The 17,760-nt window shown below is 42.5% G+C and overlaps 1 protein-coding gene across 1 annotated transcript in view; it reads right to left on the reverse strand.

Annotated features, from left to right (window-relative positions):
• The window catches only part of tsc22d2 (TSC22 domain family 2), a 34,955-nt gene extending 17,645 nt beyond the window's left edge, over positions 1–17,310 (reverse strand). Inside the window, exon 1 of the mRNA XM_051375929.1 lies at positions 15,005–17,310. Coding sequence (XP_051231889.1) covers positions 15,005–16,587 — 1,583 coding nt within the window. The 5' untranslated portion in view covers positions 16,588–17,310. The remainder of the gene's footprint in view (positions 1–15,004) is intronic.
• Positions 17,311–17,760: the final 450 nt, after the last annotated feature.

Raw genomic sequence — 17,760 nt, forward strand, 5'->3', positions numbered from 1 at the left:
CAAAGTGCATGCTCCTGCTGGGTTCAAGTTCATGTCAGTTACCCTTCTGTCTGCATCCTAAAAGTAAAACTTTGTATGGGAAGCTTGTCCTACAATAAGAGCAGGGGTGGTCCACAAAATCGTAAAATAGACAGTTTAACTATATATGAGACCCTGGAGGACCGAAAACAACAGCAGGCGAGAGAAAGGAATTCATTTACGAAACAAGACAAGCGGGGTTAACCATCCTTTACTGTATTGGTGACCTGACAAAAGTGATTTACAGCCGAGTTTCCATATCTGAGCCCATGACAGATTTATCTTCACCACACCCCACAAACAGCAGCTCAGGACCTTCGAGTTTCCTCATGCGCTGGTGAGGTATTTAGACACTGCAAGTTTAAAGAGCTAACAAACAGCATACTTCATTCAACACACTCTGAACGAACCAAAATACCTGGTTTTATTAGGACAGGGGGAGAGATTTTGTGCGCTTGACAACTTCATCAGGCAGAGAGGAGACAAGAAGGGATATTTGTAGTGAGTGAGAAGTAGCAATTCAAACTCAAGGAAGTAGAGACAGGGAAAAGTCAGGGAAAATAGGGAGGCGGGCCGTATCATTCCACCTGAACACCCTTGAGCAACCTCAACCTCTGCAGCAGGAATTGTAGGTTTGTAGTAGAAAGGTTTATATAGTGCACAGTAGTATAAAGTAGAGAAGTCACAAGAACCGATACTTCGGTACCAAGTCGATACCAAAATTCTGAAATTAGATTAGAGGATGCAATTCGTCCAGACCTGATGGCGCAGCATATAGGCTACAAAAACTTGTTATCCGTTCAATGCCACAGGAAGACGAACATGGAGAAGACGGGGACAAGTGCAGCTGTACAGGTGATTTACTGGCGAAACATTGGTGCATAGTGCTCTGTCATCAACTCTCGCTGTGTGTCTCTGTCGCTGTGCGTGTGTGCAGGAGCTTAGCCCCGCCTGCCGTGGTGTTCCACTGCAGGTGGGGCTGAGACGAGACAGAGAGCAGCAGAGAGCCGCACACTGACCATGCCACAGTGCAGCAAAAGCCCCCGCGAACAAAAAGCAAATGAGTTAGGATTAAGAAAGTAAGAAATGTAATGTAATCCGTGTAAAACGCGTAAAGATGTGCAAAATAAACACTCATTCATTCGTTCATTTAGGAAACTCAGGTAAAGGCGGCACTGAAGCAACAAACACTGCAGGACACTCTTTTCATTTATTAAGTTATTACGTTATTTAGTAAATATATGTATATAATATGCTATATTAATATGAATATATTAAGTATAAAAACATTAAGGAACAGCTTGGTTGCATCTTTGTAAATTGAACGCAGAGCTATTCACCTGTATTATTAAGGAAAACACAAGTACTGGATCGAGACTATCAGCAGATCCCCCAGGATCGGAGGCAAAAAAAACTTGACTGGAACATTTTTATCGTGGTATCGTATTTTATCATAATATAATAATTATCATATAAACAGCACATTAATAGCTAATGAAAATCATCATTAGTCGCAGTCCAAACAAACATAAATCAGATACCTGATTACGATCATACCAAACTCATCTTTACACTGCACTGCTTACGTTCTGGCACGTTGCAACTTTAACAAATTTGGCCTGGCTGAGATGTTGGAACTAGCATCGTTGCTGGAAGCAAATATTTAAGTAACTGCAGTCAAATTACCTACTTAGTGTGTAAAAGGGAAAAAAAGGCAAAAGGCAGAATGTTGTTAGGTAGGTATGCTAATTTATAAACATAGCTTTGACATCAGGTTGACCTACAGCCTTAAGTGATGCTAGAAAACATGATGGGAACTCACGTTGCACCCCTCAGGTACTAATTTAGGCTCTTATATTGCGATCTGACAGATGTGCATGACTGTACTTGACCTAAAGATGAGTTTCTGTGGATCAGCTAGAATTTAGGGGGGAAAAGCCGTGCAGTGCCTCCACCTGCTTGTCCACTGTTCACAAAAGGCCATCAATATCCATAAGAAGAGAGTTTGAGGTCATTTCTGATCCCACCCATCAATGTATATTACGTTTCCTGGCTCTATTTTCCTTGACTAGATATGTAGAATCCTGTTCACTTTTGAGCTGAAATTAGGTTGTTGATTAAGTTTGCAAAGGTCAAATAATCAGTGCAAGAGAATAAACAAGTAGGTAAGTAAGTATTTAGATTATTAAAATATCATATAATAAGTGTGGGATTTACTGAATATAGATATCTATATATAGATAGATATCTATCTATATATAGATAATATATATAATATATATATATATATATAGTTGGGGTTTTTTTTTATACATTCTGGAAAGATGTCTTTGCAGTTTAAGACATTTAGATTTTCTAAAGCAGAGCACAAACAATGCGTAGGGATAGGTTGTTGTTTATGACATTAGCCACCTACGCACTGTATGGTGAGATACATAAATTCACAATCAAACAATGTGCTACAGTATCAAATGGAGAAACCGCCTTGATTAAGTTCCAACTCCCTGCTGTGGAACAGGAACTTATAAAAACAAGTATGTCCATAAAAATCCCTACGCTCTGACAGGTTTAATCGTGGCATACACAAGATGAACAGTTCCAAGTGGGATTTTGCCTGTAAAACCCCATTGAATCCTTAAGTTGCCTCAGAAAAGGCTGCTGCATGGACTTGAATGATCACATGCTCCCTCGGGTCACTTGAGGAAGGCTGCCGCTTTTAATGGAAGGCAGAAAAATGACATTTCCTGCCTTTAAAATAACTTAAAAACAAGGGGTCTTTAGTCCATAGACTCAAACACATATGGATAGGCAGCACGGCATGAAAGACCAAACACTGACTCTTTGATGTTCTTCATCCGTGTGCACACGTGACTACACATCCGTATCTTCATGTCATGCGTACAAAACTCTCTCTCTGTTCATGTCACTTAAATGTTACATTTGTAGTCTTTTGGCTGAATCCTGATACAGGGGGAGGTTGAATAAACTGGACAAAGGACTGAGATGTGACCCAGCAGTTGGAGTAGTTGTTCTCATAATGCAGTGATTAGGAGATGCCGTGGGAGAGAAAGGAAAAAGGCTCAATGGCAAACAGGGACGTGACCCTCTGCATGGGGCCAAGCCTGCAGTCATAGCCGAGTCAAGCCAAGTCCCAGCTGTGCAGCTAACCACCACTGACAACCCAACCCCACCCCTCTCCTATGAGAGGCTAAAGTACGTCGGACAGAGAAAAGGGGGTTGGTCTGGGTGTTTATGACTCAACTTAAAGAACTGCGATAAATAAGATCACAGCTCAAGCTTTAGGGATGTTAAAGGCAGGGTTGAACACCTCAGCAAACATTTAAAGCCAGTGAAAGATGAGTGAAAATATGTCACACTGATATGAGCATTCTCGTAAGCAGAGGGTGTTAATTTCTGCTTGGGTTGCATATAATTGTTACCATGAGTACCAGCGGGTCAGTATGATTCAGGATCTGGGGTGGCTCGTTCAGCTGGGTGGTAGCTGATAGCATCCGCCTGCAGCTACAAAGCTACCCTATCTGCTCGATTTCACTTCGCAGGGCTCAAGTTCATTGACTCATCGGGTTAAATAAAGTGTAGAATTGGTTCCTGAAGCGTGACGCCGGCCAAATGAACTCTGCCATACTGGCCTTCAGGTCTGTTTCTGTCTCGGCTTGTCAGCTGCTGTGTAACAACACTGGTCTGTCACTCTCCATCGACTTTGCCAGGGGTTGAGCGTCCAAGCCAGGCAACTGCGGAGCACAGATCTGTCAAGGAATACAAGGGACGTGTAGAGCGCCACATGAAGAAATCACTTTCTTGGCAGCTTTTGGCAGGGCGGGTTGTCTCCTTTTATAAATTTCTATCCAAAAAAAACATTACAAATATTATAACATTACCACTACACGCCTGCAGTTTATTATACACGGTCCCAGAAGGAGCCATACTTCCAAACATGGACATGTTGTTTCAACTGTTCAATACCATACTCTGGCTTTGAACCAAGGTCTTCCCGGCTGTTGTATTTCTAGTTGCCTGGACATTCATATCTCTGTGCAGCCAAAACACTAGCAGATTCCTGTGACAAATCACAACCAACTCCTTTTACATACCGTACACTGGGTGTGTCATGTGGGCATTACATTGACTGCCCTAAGGTAAACTTTCCTAGATCTAAAGCTTTCCAAGCGGGGCCAAGGTTCCTTTTACAGGGCTTTGTATGGGCCGCTGCGGTAAGGACTCAGCCTTTGTACATGGGGCGTGTGCTCTACCAGGTGAGCTACAAGGGCGCTCCCTCCTGTGTTTGTCTGCTTTCTCTAGTCTCTTTAGTTTAGTTAAGAAAAACATTACTTTTCCTGTTTATATTTTATTTTTCAGAACTTCTCTAAAGGTACAGTATAATGTTGAATGTTAGCCATGTTAACCCTTAAGCACATTTAAATGTTTTCTTAGTTATGGACAATGTTAGTAATACTAAAAATATGAAAGATGCATTGGAGAATTAAAAGTATTTATTATTCATAATGGCTGATGGATTCACTGAGTGTGGTAAATTATTTATGTATTTATGTAAAGGTAATGTTTTAATGTACTCTGAATACATCACTGCATTAAGTTTTATTAGTTTATATAATTGTATAAACTATATATATATATATATATATATAAAAAAATATAACTTCACTTGTTTAAACCATTTAAAGTTACAGCATGCTGTGGAGTTTTGGGCCACTGGTTGTGCTCCAGAGCAATGTGTTAATGAGCAGGTTCAAATATCACGTTTTCCACAACACCTATGTTATATTGTCTTTGGTTCCCTCTCTCATGAAAGGAACATTTCAGGGACTGTTACACTGTCGGACATGTTTGTTGCAATCTAAAATGCCAATGCACTGCCCTGCCTTGTTTCAGCTGCTGAGTCTGCGGAGGTGCATTCATGGACAGCACAGGAAGTGGTAGCAGAATATTTTCCATTGTTTGGAGTTTTTTGGCTGACCTCATTCTGAGCCAGAGCTGAGGGTGGCAGAGGGCAGAGCGGTGCCAGTGGTGGTACAAAAATACATTTACACTAGAGTATTTCCATTTTATGCTACTTTATACTTCAGTTCCACTGTAATTTAGAAAGCCAATATTGTACTTTTTACACCACAGTAGTAACTAGTTACTTTGATTTGAAGTATTTTGTATAGATTAAGCTACCCAGCAGTTTAAGAGTCAGTTGCCCGCTAGATTTGTGATGCTTAGACATTAATGCATCACTAATATAATAATAATTCAATGATATAATATATATTATCCTGAAATGGGACATTCTGCATAGTGAGTACTTTTACTTGTGGTACTTTAAGTATTTCTTCATGACAATACTTACATACTTTTAAGTTAATTAAGATTTTAAATTCAGGACAAAGTAGTTTTACACAGTGGTATTACTATTTTACTTTAGTAAAAGAGTTGAGTCCTTATTCCTCCACCGAGAAGCACACAGAGGCAGTCTCTGAGAAGAAATGAGAAGAAAGATAGAGTACTAAATGTAGAAATGGTTGATAGATTTAAAGGACATGTGGAACTTTTTTGTTGAGAAACACCAGATGTTAATTAAAGTGTCAAACTCTGCAGGGTCTAAAATGCAGTACTTCAATTAACATGCGTTGTTACTTTCACCTGTGTTCCTGTTTCACAGTTCTAAGCTCGATGAGAATGTGAGTGAAATGTTTTAACATGTTAAACTTAGAAGCTGACTCAGATGAAGAGACATGACGGTGTGAAAGTTCAGAACGAACCAGACATCACACCTCACCATAGTGCTAACCAGGAGGTCAACATAGCTTATCATAGTTAGCTGCTACTTATAAGGCTAAAAAAAGGAAGACTGACCACGTGAAAAGAGACAATTAAAAAACTTTTATACATTTTTACTGAATAAACCAAGTGAACGGAGACTGAATCACGACAGCATGATGCAATAAGTCCAACCAAGAGTTATGAAAAGAATGATCCTCTGATTTCGTAACTGGTTGTAGTTACACACACACTTTTAATATAATCACATAATTACAGGAAGTTATTGTTGAAAGCTAGGAAATGAATTATATTATCTGGATGGCTGCACTGGGAGAAAAAGAGGACGAGTTTGGGCACTTATGTCAAATCCAACCTGATTCAGTGATAAGTCAAGGTACCATCTGTTTGAGGCCACCGCTTCGAATGAGTGAATAAACCGTTATCAGTCTACCCAGCCACAATGACTCACGTCCGTTTCCTTGCCAAAGCCTGCTCATTGTAAGGCATTAGAGGACGTGGGGGGGGTGGGCAGAGAGCGGTTCTCTCGCTGACGACGAGACACTCGAGCAGAAGTTGACTTGAGAAAAAGAAGACGACGACGGCGGAAGCGTTTGACAGAATACGAAAGCGGACATCAAAGCAAAGCAGGAAATCAGCTGAAGACAAATTTTAAAAAAGCAGCTAGAAGAATTTGCATTGCCTGCATGGGGTTAGATTCAACTTGCAGAACAGATATGACCTTAGTTGGCTTTTAGAGCGGGTTGTGCTCAGGTTCACGTACTTGTTGAGAACTTTAAATGCTGACCTTCCACAACCTGATAGAAATGACTGATTTAGTAGGAATATAAATCAATATAAATATAGAACAAATGTATTGTCAAGTCACCATTTAAGTAATTCTTCAAGCAAAAAATGCCAAACAATCCTTAGTTCTAGCTTTCTTTGTGATATGATAGAAAGAACGAAATAAATGCTTGCAGTTTTAGTGATCTGAAGATATCACCTTGGACTTGGAGAAGATGTGAAGGAAATCTTTGACAACTTTGTTTTTGTAATTTTGTCCATTAATCAAAAACATAATAGCAAGATTAATCAATAATAAAGATCTTTGTTCTGCCCATTTTTACATATTAGACCAATATATCCTCCATCAGACACTCACAGTCACATGAAATGCTTGAATGTTTTGCTGAGAATGCTACAGATATTATTTTTCTAAGCAAAATCTTTAAAAACTTTAACAGAGCAGCGGTCAAGGGTACATATCGTGTCAATAAAGCATCGTAAATTCAAGCCATTTGTACACAGAAAGCAATGAAGTTTATATTTAGCTGTATATTGTCCTGCACAATATACATCTTGGTCACAATTGTTTAATAATAACATTTAAGGGATTTTTCTATTGATTACGCTATGTAATTATGTTTGAAATGAATGTTTTTTTTATCAAATATCCATAATGACATCACCCTCAAAAAAACAACTCAGGCAGTGATTTGTAAATGAAGAGCCTGAAAAAAAAGCTCCCTGACCCTGGAGACGCCAAGAAGAAGCCAAACCCGATGAGCACCCCCTAAAATCCCTAATTCACTCTTTCTGCACCTTGGAGCCTGTCTTATAGTCTCTGAGCCAATCCCAGACTGTCACTGTCAGACACACACAGACACACACAGACACACAGACACACACAGACACACACACACACACACACACACACACACACACACACAGACACACACACAGACACACACACGGCTGGAGAACAGATGAACAGTCACAGGCACCAGTGAGCCAGGTCAGTCGACGACACCCATTGAAAGCCAGCGAGAGCAGAGAGAGAGGATGGATGACTCAAATGCAGCTGCCTGCCATGCTTTCCACACATCCTCATTACTCACTATTCAGTCATCTTGGGCTCCGGGGGGCCCTAGGCACTGAAACCCCCGTTGTTCAGCTCTTGCTTCCCTCTCTGGGAGACAGAAAGGCTGCAACACACAGCTCCACATTTACTACCACTAGCTAGCTTATTTTATATACACCAGATTTATATACCACAGATTTCCAGTTAAACCTGATCTGTGGTCAGCTTTACTGATTATTATTATTATTATTGCTTATCATTAGCATAAGCAAGAAAGGGAAACTCTGAGATGTGGCCAGTTCTGCCCAGTGGTTGTCCCATTGTATCTAATGCTTGCAAGAAACCCCAAATAGACCTTGAACTTTTCTCTCTTTCACTTCCTCAATTGAGTATCAAAATATCTGACTTTACTGTAAGCTGACAGGGTAAAGACAACAAAATCGGAAATACGTGAGACAACCTCTGAAGAAACACTGCAGCGCCAAAGTTGTCAAAATCTTATCTTGCCATAAAGTTCTAACAGACTTAAGTCCTTTAACAGATCACCCTGCATGGTGTCCCGCAAGCTGCAGTTTTAGGTCAGCAGCAACAACAGTACCCATATGTCACAAGAAAACAGCCAGAGCTAGCTTGTTAGAGAAAGAGCTAGAGGTGCAACTTGCATCATTGCTAATGCTAATGTAAAAACTATGGGCTGCAACTAACAATTCTTTTCATCATCAATTAATCTGCTGATTATTTTCTCGATTGGTTGTCTATAATATGTCAGAAAATAATAAAATGTCAGAAAATAATAAAATGTCCATCGCAATTTCTTAAACACCAGGGGGATGTCTTCAGATTGCTTGTTTTTCCTGGGGCAGATATTATCTGCCGCATGTGCCTGATTGGCTTGACTCCGGCTGGGATTTGCTTTCCCATTAAAACAGGCTACCTTGAAGGTGTGTCTTTGCAGAGATCATCGAAAGAGGTCAAGACTGAACTGAACGACGGTTATATCCTTCAGCACAAATAAACATGGTCACCTTCTTCTCTGCAGTATGTAGACTTATTGAAGAATAACCACTAATTAAACATTTCATTTCCTCTAAATTCTTCAAAATAAAAATCCCCGGCTATTTTGTTATTAAAAAGCTTTTATTATGAAGCAGCAAAAACAGGAAATGTTGGGTTTTCATCAGCAGTAACTTAATGGTACTGACTGTTACCATGGAAACATGGCTTAGTTTTGTGGCTAACCAAGCACATTTTCTTTATTTTTGTGAAACTTCCTTACTTGCATAAGACAAATCCCCAAACTGGCCCCTGGTCAATTATCCTTACTGTATAGTTTCTGAAAACCGATGTGTTAAATAAACATACACCTAAATATTTTTGATTCATACATTCTTGATTTATTAAATTCTCAAATTGTTAACACCCCCAGCTAAAGTTATGACACATACACTGGGATATTACGCAATCCCTCAGCTCAACGTAGCCCCTCTTCTCCATGTAGAAATTACAGACTTGTGATAAGGACCTGTCAACAAGTTTTCTCTTTGGTCAGAAGGCTTCAAATGAGTCGGTGCATATTTAACATGTTGTAACCACTCAAAAGAGGGGGCCTAACCTGTTCAGTACTGAGAGGGTTTTGGAAAAGACAACAAACACCAACAGTTTGCACACACTGTCCTCATTCCTGGAACAGCGCGCAACATACTCCGCGGCTGATTCAATGGCCTTAGTTCCAGCACAAACTGAGTTAGTTATGGTAGGCCGCCAGGAGCGTGGTTGTTTACTTGCCTTGGCAGGTCCACTCTAATTGGAAGTGATCCTCTGACCACATCTTGCTGAGATAACAGGGTGGGTCCTGCTATGCTAACTTACTCAACCACTTTGCCTCACACTGCTGGCCTCTTCAGATCTTTGAAAATGTATTTTAAAAAAAAGGGAAAAATATAACAAACTTGGCTTGTTTTAAAATCAAACAATTCACTTGTACCACTGCAAAGCGAGAACATTCACTTCGCTCTGCCTTTGTGCAACAAAGAAGCATTGTCTTTGTCTACACTATGAGGGTAGTTCCAGGAGACATCATTAAAAGCCAACTTTGGTCAGTTATTAGGCTTGTAAAAACACGCTGGTGATTGCTCAACACCAAAACTTTCACCCCAATTTACAAGCAAAGAGAGGAGAGGTTTATGCATTAACTAAGGCTTCTCCCTTGATTAATTAAAACTAGAAAAGACAATGATGTGAATGGGAAACGAAAAACTGTATCAGCAGCTTAGGAGCAGAGAGGGAGCGTGTGTGTTAACAGGTCAGTTAGGGATAGACAAAAAACAAGAGCCAGAGAGAGAACAGCCACATTAGAGGGAGACAGACAGGAGGCAGGGCCAGTGGTCCAGCCCAAAAACGGAGCGGGTGTAGACCCGTCTGCTCAGGCCACAACCCAGGACGTCCCACAATCACAGCCATTCAGGGCTCCTGGAATGTGTCCCCTGGAAGTTCAGGCAGGTCAGCTATCTGTGGAAAATAAGCTGCTCCGTTGTTTCCAGGCACTGTGGCAACCAAACTACAACCCCTGACAAACACACACAGACCCCATCCCAAACCTGACTGTCCATCCCACCCTGTCCTCAGACGTCCCCCTTTGTGTTAAACTGTCAAACTGCCAAGAGGTAAAATGGAGGGAGGTGCTACGGTACATGTATCGAACACATGCACATTCAATGGCAGCTCTTCTACAATAAAATACGATACACTCTGTCCCCTGTTGTATCTATTTAAGACACTTTTCTCCTATGTTCATGTAAAAACCTTAATATATTTCTGTCCAAACAATGATGTTATATTTATCAGTCAACAACAGCACAGACTTTTGATCATTTGCTGACACTCTAGCATGTAAAACATGTGCCTTCACAGTTTTTAAAGCCATGAGTAACAGTGAGGTTTAAAACTCTGCTCGTCCCACCAGCGTTCAACACCTCCACACATCCAACTGAACAAATCACACCCAGCAAGTGTCTCTTCACTTGTTGAATTCCTGTTGAATTTTAAAACTGTGGTGTGACAGAGAGCCAGAGAAAAACTAAATTAAGAAGACACAGAGGAAGTACCAGAGAAAAATTAATCCTTACAGAGATTCGACAAAATACTCCCTAAAATCTCTAAAATATTTGCCTCAGATTTAGGGGTAGAGAATGACGATAAAAACAAATAGCACAATGTTATCAATTAAGTCTCGGATCACAGTGCCAATGTTATGTCAGTGCACAGAAAAGAGGGATTGTTAACAGCAAAATACACAAAAAGATTCACTACTGCTTGACTGACAAGTAAAACAATATTGTTTTGACACAAGAGCCAGCTGAGAGCCATTAAGAGCTAACATCAAGATTTCTGCTAAGCTCCCACTAAGCTTCAAGTGAATCCACTGTTAACGTATATTAGCAGGCAGCTGCATTAAAGACTGCCGACAGCAACCAAGGTTTGCCGTTTTTTTCCTATGAAGTATGAACACCAACAAAATAACTCTCCACCAGTGGAACCATTGTTTTCTCAACTGCAGGAGTGACTGCACTCACCCCAGTTGGAGGTGGAGGACTCACAATTTCCACAAAGTTGAACTCGCACACACTTTGCAGCTGACCTTTCATAAAGCTTCCAATCAGATTACAACTTTATGTGACATTCAATGTGTGTGAGGAGAAATTAATCTTGTGTGTATTTGAGTTTCCACAATTGCGTGGTGACATCATATGTCGGCTATCAGACAAGTCGAGGAGGTTTGTAAGTTTGGCCGGTCTGGCTTACTCTCCTTTTGTTGGCCCAAGTTCATCGGCTTGTTTGCTGATACAAGCGGCAGCCTTTTATTCGGCTGAAAAACAAACTTAAGTTTACACAACCCTGCTTGTGACTGGATTGAGGTAGGTTTGAATCCCCATATTGATTGGGAAAAATAAACTTGGATCAGCATTTATTCAGTAGCCAAAGGCAGACTGTGGCTGAACTGGGTCACTCTCAAGTGTGAATATGTATGCACTAGGTGAAGCAGGGTCATTTCAAAAATGCTATGCTTTGGAAAAGTTATTAATTTACTAAAACATTAATGTCAAAAGTCAAAATTAACTGTAATTCTTCAGGAGGTAACTACCATTTTTAACCCTGAAAAAAGTCAAACAGTTTACCACTAAGACTGGGACACTGAAACTGCCTCAAGAAAAACAGCAACCTACAGTGTCAGGCTGTTGTGGAGAGAGAGGGAGGGTGAAGGGTGAGCAGTCCTCTAGCGCACACACACACTTCAGAAAGCAGAGGAAGAGTCAAATGAAAGCAAGGCAGCTTGGTAAAAGCTGATTTTTACCAACATACAAATTAATCCAGGAAAAGGTAAATAATTATTATGGTGCTCTCCACTGTACAGCTAAACTACCACTGTTTTTCTGCTTTAAAAAACAATCATTAGGGATTAATAATTAACATTCCTAATTGAGGCAGTGCAGGGGGGAAGGGGAGGCTGGTCTGTCCTGGAAGAAGTAATTGAGTTAAAGGCCAAGTGCTCCTATTGAAGGAAACCAATTTGTCCCAGAGGGGCAGCTTCATCACTTTATTTGGCAGAGATGCAGCATGCTGAGCAGAGATGCTAACCATTCCAAGCTGAGGGGAAATCATTCTAATCTCATGACTCCACCCCCACAATGCTTTGTTCCACTTTTGCGATACACTCTAATTCAAAACAGAACCAAACAATGAAACTTGGAGGAGAGTCCTCGACGAGTACAGAACAATGCACCTCTGACAAGAGAAGAAAGTTTGAAAATATGTGTCACGTTATACTGGGGTGTGTTCCTTGAAATTTTTTTGTTTTTGTTTTTTTGGTCCTCGCTGAGATTTACAAGAACGTTATGAGTTAACAAGGCATTTTAATTATAACTGATGATAGTTAAAATTGTGCCTATAACTGCCAATTTGCCTTTGGGCCCCACAACCCAAGTTAAAAACCACACGTTTTGAGGTTAACCAAAATCTAACGTGTGTGTATACACATGTGCATGTATAGAGCAGGATCCATATAGAACAATTTGTGAAAAGCAAGAAAACAGTTCCATTATTCTCATTATTTAGGCAATATGTATAGGAGATATGGGTTTATCCAGTCTTAATATGAAAGTTTTTATCCTGTACCTTTCATCGTAGATTTAATGACTGTCCATGTTAAGTATGTTATGTATTGCCCCTGTTAAGTAAGCTGCAGCAATTTAATAATCTGTCCTATACCAACACATGAGTGGTGGTCTGCTGGACTTAAATCAATAAAATTTTATTTGTATTGTGTCAAATCATAACAGACGTTATCTCAGGACACTTTCCGAATAGAGCAGGTCTGGACTATTATAACGTATTCCTTGTAAAATTATGGTCAGTTTTGTGTTACCCCACAGGCGCTGTGAGGTTTATTCGCTGATGGCAGCCATAGTTGAGTGAACCGATGGGACTAAAATGCGGTAATTAAATTTCATTTAAAAGCCGTTAACATTTTACACTTTAATTACAGCAGCTCTACGTGGCTAAGTGAGACCCTATTTAACAAAGCTTTTTTTTAAACTTATGACAAGTGTGCAGTTTCAAGTCTCTGCCATTTACAAATCACATGGAAAAATTAGGAAGTGTGCAGAGAACAAGGAGAAGGCCTACCTAACAGGTTAGTAACAAGTAAACACTTTGTTAAGCTGAGGTGTCAACATGAGCACGGACAGGCCAAAAAGGGACTTGAGTCTGAGAGCCACAGCAGAAGGCAGACATTGTACTGCTGATTCAGTCTGGTCATGTCATCGCTGCCACAGACACAGTGGCTTACGTGTCTGCTATCATTGCCACAGGTGTGTGTGTGTGTGTGTGTGTGTGTGTGTGTGTGTGTGTGTGTGTGTGTGTGTGCTGTGTCTGTGTGCCTGTCTGTCTGTCCTCTCCACCTCCCTTACACGTCCTGTCCTGTCCTGCTGCCAGCATCACCATAACTACACAGACAGCCACTGATGTCACTCCTCTCTGACACATACACACAAAGGAACGACGAGGAAACGGGGACTGCCTGTTCCTTTGACGAAATCAGAGACACCACACAATGTTTCTGCCCTCTACACATAATCAACCCATATCGATGCTGCTGTGATAAAGTCTCTTGTTAAACAATGATTAGCTTTTGGAATATCTGGAGTATGAGTAATAAAAAAATCAGGCTTCAACATCCTAAAGCACACACGCCTCCTCCCCCCTCTGGCTGTACCATTCATAATAAGCACTGAAGAACAGAACAGAGCACACTGATAAACACTGAGGCCTACATAAATACAGGACAGACTATGCACGTGTGTATGAGAGTGTGTGTGTGTGTGTGTGTGTGTGTGTGTGTGTGTGTGTGTGTGTGTGTGTGTGTGTGTGTGTGTGTGTGGACTCCAGCTCTCATCTGGGTCATTCTTGACTCAAACAACACCTATCTAAATCTCCGCTGCTTGCACAGAATGGCAAAGAGTGGCAACACTTCAGCTCAAGCTGTGTGAGGGCCATTCGACAGACCCTAAAAATAGCTGCAGTGTGTACATTAGAAGAGCAGTGTAGGTAAGTGAAGAGTCGGTATTTACAAGGTTTAAAGTTGGGAGGCTGGGATCACTGTGCACAGTGAGTATGCTAACAGTCTCTCCCAGTCAGACAGGAGAATAAAAGGTTTTCCCTTTAGTTATTCCCTTCTAAGCTACTGCATGCATTGTAACTTATCCAAGTGCTTGTTAACGCCCCCTAAACCCAAACAGCCTGTATGGTTGAATGGAGGCTGGAAGGAGGGGGCTGAGGATGTTTAAAGAGGCAACACTATCCAGTGTTTTGTGGGTTACCTATTAATGACAAAGACAGAATATTTCTCCTCTGCCAGCTTTCATTGGCTCACTACCCTTCTAATCCCTCCCCCTTCCCCCCAATCTACAAATTTACACTTACAAACATAACTAAGAAAAATTAGCGTTTTGTATTACTGTTCTTCAATGCAACCAAAGACTTCGACTTATAAGCATGCCTCATTTTGGAACTGATGAAGGGAGAGGCGTTCTTCACAGTGTGAAGAATGTTTAACACGAGGGCAAACTTCCAGAAAGACAGACACTACCTCCAACAATCTGTCAGTGCTGCTTCAGGTAAAGACCTTAACTTATTTTAGGGATAGGTAAATTGATATCTATACTATAATATTGCATTACTGCCCACAGCTGAACAAAAAAGCAGAACTAAAAACAGTAGTAAAACAATATTAATGGAAAGAACACATTTCACATAGGCCTTTTTTTTTGCATTAAACCCTCTTACCTGTCCTCATCCACATTCATGGTAATATGGATGCCAAACAAGCTGTTGACGGGAGTGGGCAGGTTGAGGCCCTCGCCGATGAAGGGATTTACACCATCTTTCCCCGGCACCACACCGGCACTGGGCTGAGGTAGGGCATCAGACTTCTGCCTACTATCTTCTGTCTGGATGGTGAAGCCGGCGGGAAGGCCTGTTGTGGCACCTCCGTGGGCTCCTACCAAGGGGGTGTTGGTGGTAGTGGGCACTGTGGCAGGTGCGTTCTGGACACTGCTGTGGGAGGTGGTTGTGGTGGAAGGTGCAAGTGCAATGCCTATCCCTCCTGAAGGCTGCGTCTGGCTGACATGCTGCTGTTGGCCACTTCCTGGAAGAATGGGGGCCATGGTTGGAGCATTACCCACTTGCAGCAAGAGGCCCTGGGCTGGGCCTGCCTCTCCGCCCAGCCCTTGGGCTCCGGGACCAGCACTGGTGATTAGAGGCGAGGGTACCTGGCTGGTTGGAGGCCCCACAGAGAGGGCCGACATGGCAAAGTTCTGAGTGCTTGAGCCTAAGTGCTGCTGACGATAGTCCGGCTGGCCAGGTGAGAGGCCAGTGGGATGAGTAGAATAGGCAAACTGCTGGGCCTGCGTGGCAGGAGGCATAATGGGAGACTGCTTCATGGCACCTTGGTGCACACCATTGAGGCTGTTAGAGAGGAAGGTTTGGGGAGCAACAGGCTGCATATTGACTTGAGCCTGTTGTTGTTGCTGTGATGCTGTAGTTGTAAACCCAGTGGGCTGGAAGGCACTTGCCCCGCTCCCTATCTGAGGAGCCAAGCTGTAGCCTTGCTGCAGAGGCTCTGAAGGGTGGGGGTGGGCGGGGTGCCCGGTGGAATAACCACTGTCTGCGGTGGTCTCCGAAGCCTGTGCAGAAAAAGCACTGCTAGTAACCACAGAGTTACTCGTGGCCCCTAGCCCACTGTCCCTGTCTATACTGTGATCAAGGGTTACAGTTGGCTTTATGCTATCCACAGTTCGATTAACATTTGAATCCGAATCCCTCTCATAGAACTCAGTGCATGTCCACCTGCCCCGTCTGAAGGGCTCTCCTGTACCATGGTCAAGTTTAATGACCCTGAAACGGGAACTACAGCTGGTGCTCACAGGAGCAGTGTGAGCCACATTAGTAGAGACAGTGGCAGCAGGGGCCGAATTGATGACTGTGGAGGGATGGGTGGCTGAGCTTGGAACAAAGGGTTGAGCTGTAGCTGGCACAGGCACACTTCCTCCTAAATTATGTGGGGTGACACGACCAGTAGTGCCTATACTTTTATAATTGAGCCCCCCGTTGACAGGACCTGTGGAAGACGGCTGGCCCTCCTGATGCTCTCCGACGTTGTTTAAGGTTTCCTCCGATGAACTCCTCTCACACACCCCCATGTCGGCCCGAGAAACGTCAAATATTTCCGACGACACGTCCTCTGTCCGGGACTCGTCCGGATCTTCCAGGCTCTCGGTGTCGTCGGTGATGCTGCTGGCCGCCACCTGAGCCTGCGTTACACTCGTGATCTGGAAGCAACTTTTCTTCTTAGGCGGCATTTTCGACATGTTGACTATCTGCGTCAAGTCCGTCTGCCCCCCACCCAGATGAAACAAAGTGCTGGACTTAATGTCTTGCGAAGTAATTCACAGCTGAGGGATATGACACAGACACGTACCGTCACAGGACATTTCCATACCGTTCCTCTTCCTCTCTCGTGTCGGAGAAAAGTGTCACAACCGGGGCCAGACCCTGCGAAACTCACAAAATGTTCGGCGGTGTCCGGTCGCAGCACACAGGCGACCGCTGTCCCTCCTACTCCGGCTCCTCTGACACCCCGGGTCGGCCTTCCTTGCGTCTCGGCAGCGGAGTTGCAAACAGGCCCTTGTCAAAGTTCTTGTTCAGCAGCTGCCACCGGTACTTTAGTCTGAGGCGGGCCCGGTCTCACAGACCACTCTTCTCTCTCAGCTAGCGTTGTATGTGTTACTCGCCGACTAGCTGAGTTAGCTGATGTTAGCTAGTTTTCCCTACCTCGGTACCAGCATGTGCGACATCGTGATGTAAACAAATCCACTGGCTGTTGAAAAAGAAAATATAATCCAGCGGTAGACGGAGAAAACGTCTCAAAGTCAGTGAAGTTTTGCCTCTCGCCGTGTGGACAGCTTACTTTTGGCAGCTGCTACTAGCGGCTAGCTGACAGATAACCAGTTTACCCCAGCGGCAGTAAGCTAACAGGCTGCTAACTCCTGGCTGCCACTCTTCTACCCCAACCACTCGACAAGATGGCAAGAGCGAAGTGCATCCTGGGTACCGAGGTCAAACTAGTTTTTTTTTTTTTTTTTAGTTATCTCTTTAAAAAAATATATATATTTTAAAAAAAATCTACGGCACCACAAACGGTTTATGTTACGTACAGTTTGTAAAGTTTTTGTGGCTGTCAACAATTTAAAATTAGCAGAATTAATTTTACGCGGTTGAAAAGTATTTCTGTCGCCGTCGTCACTTCCGGTTAACGTCCCACCCAGTTACAGGCAGAAAGAGAGTTCGTCAGCCGTCCACAGATGTTGGCTTTTAGGGGTGATGCAGGTCTTATAATTGGGCGATTATACCTCACGAAATACAAATGCAGCTTTGCAAATATAGGTATTTGTGTTTACTGTTGCGTCTACCACCGCTTTCATGCGAAACAATGGCCTTTTAAATCATCTGAATTTGCCAGACAGAATAAACTGTTGGATTTG

This window comes from Dicentrarchus labrax, unplaced genomic scaffold, assembly GCF_905237075.1.
Source record: "Dicentrarchus labrax unplaced genomic scaffold, dlabrax2021, whole genome shotgun sequence".
In the NCBI taxonomy this organism is placed as follows: Eukaryota; Metazoa; Chordata; class Actinopteri; family Moronidae; genus Dicentrarchus; species Dicentrarchus labrax.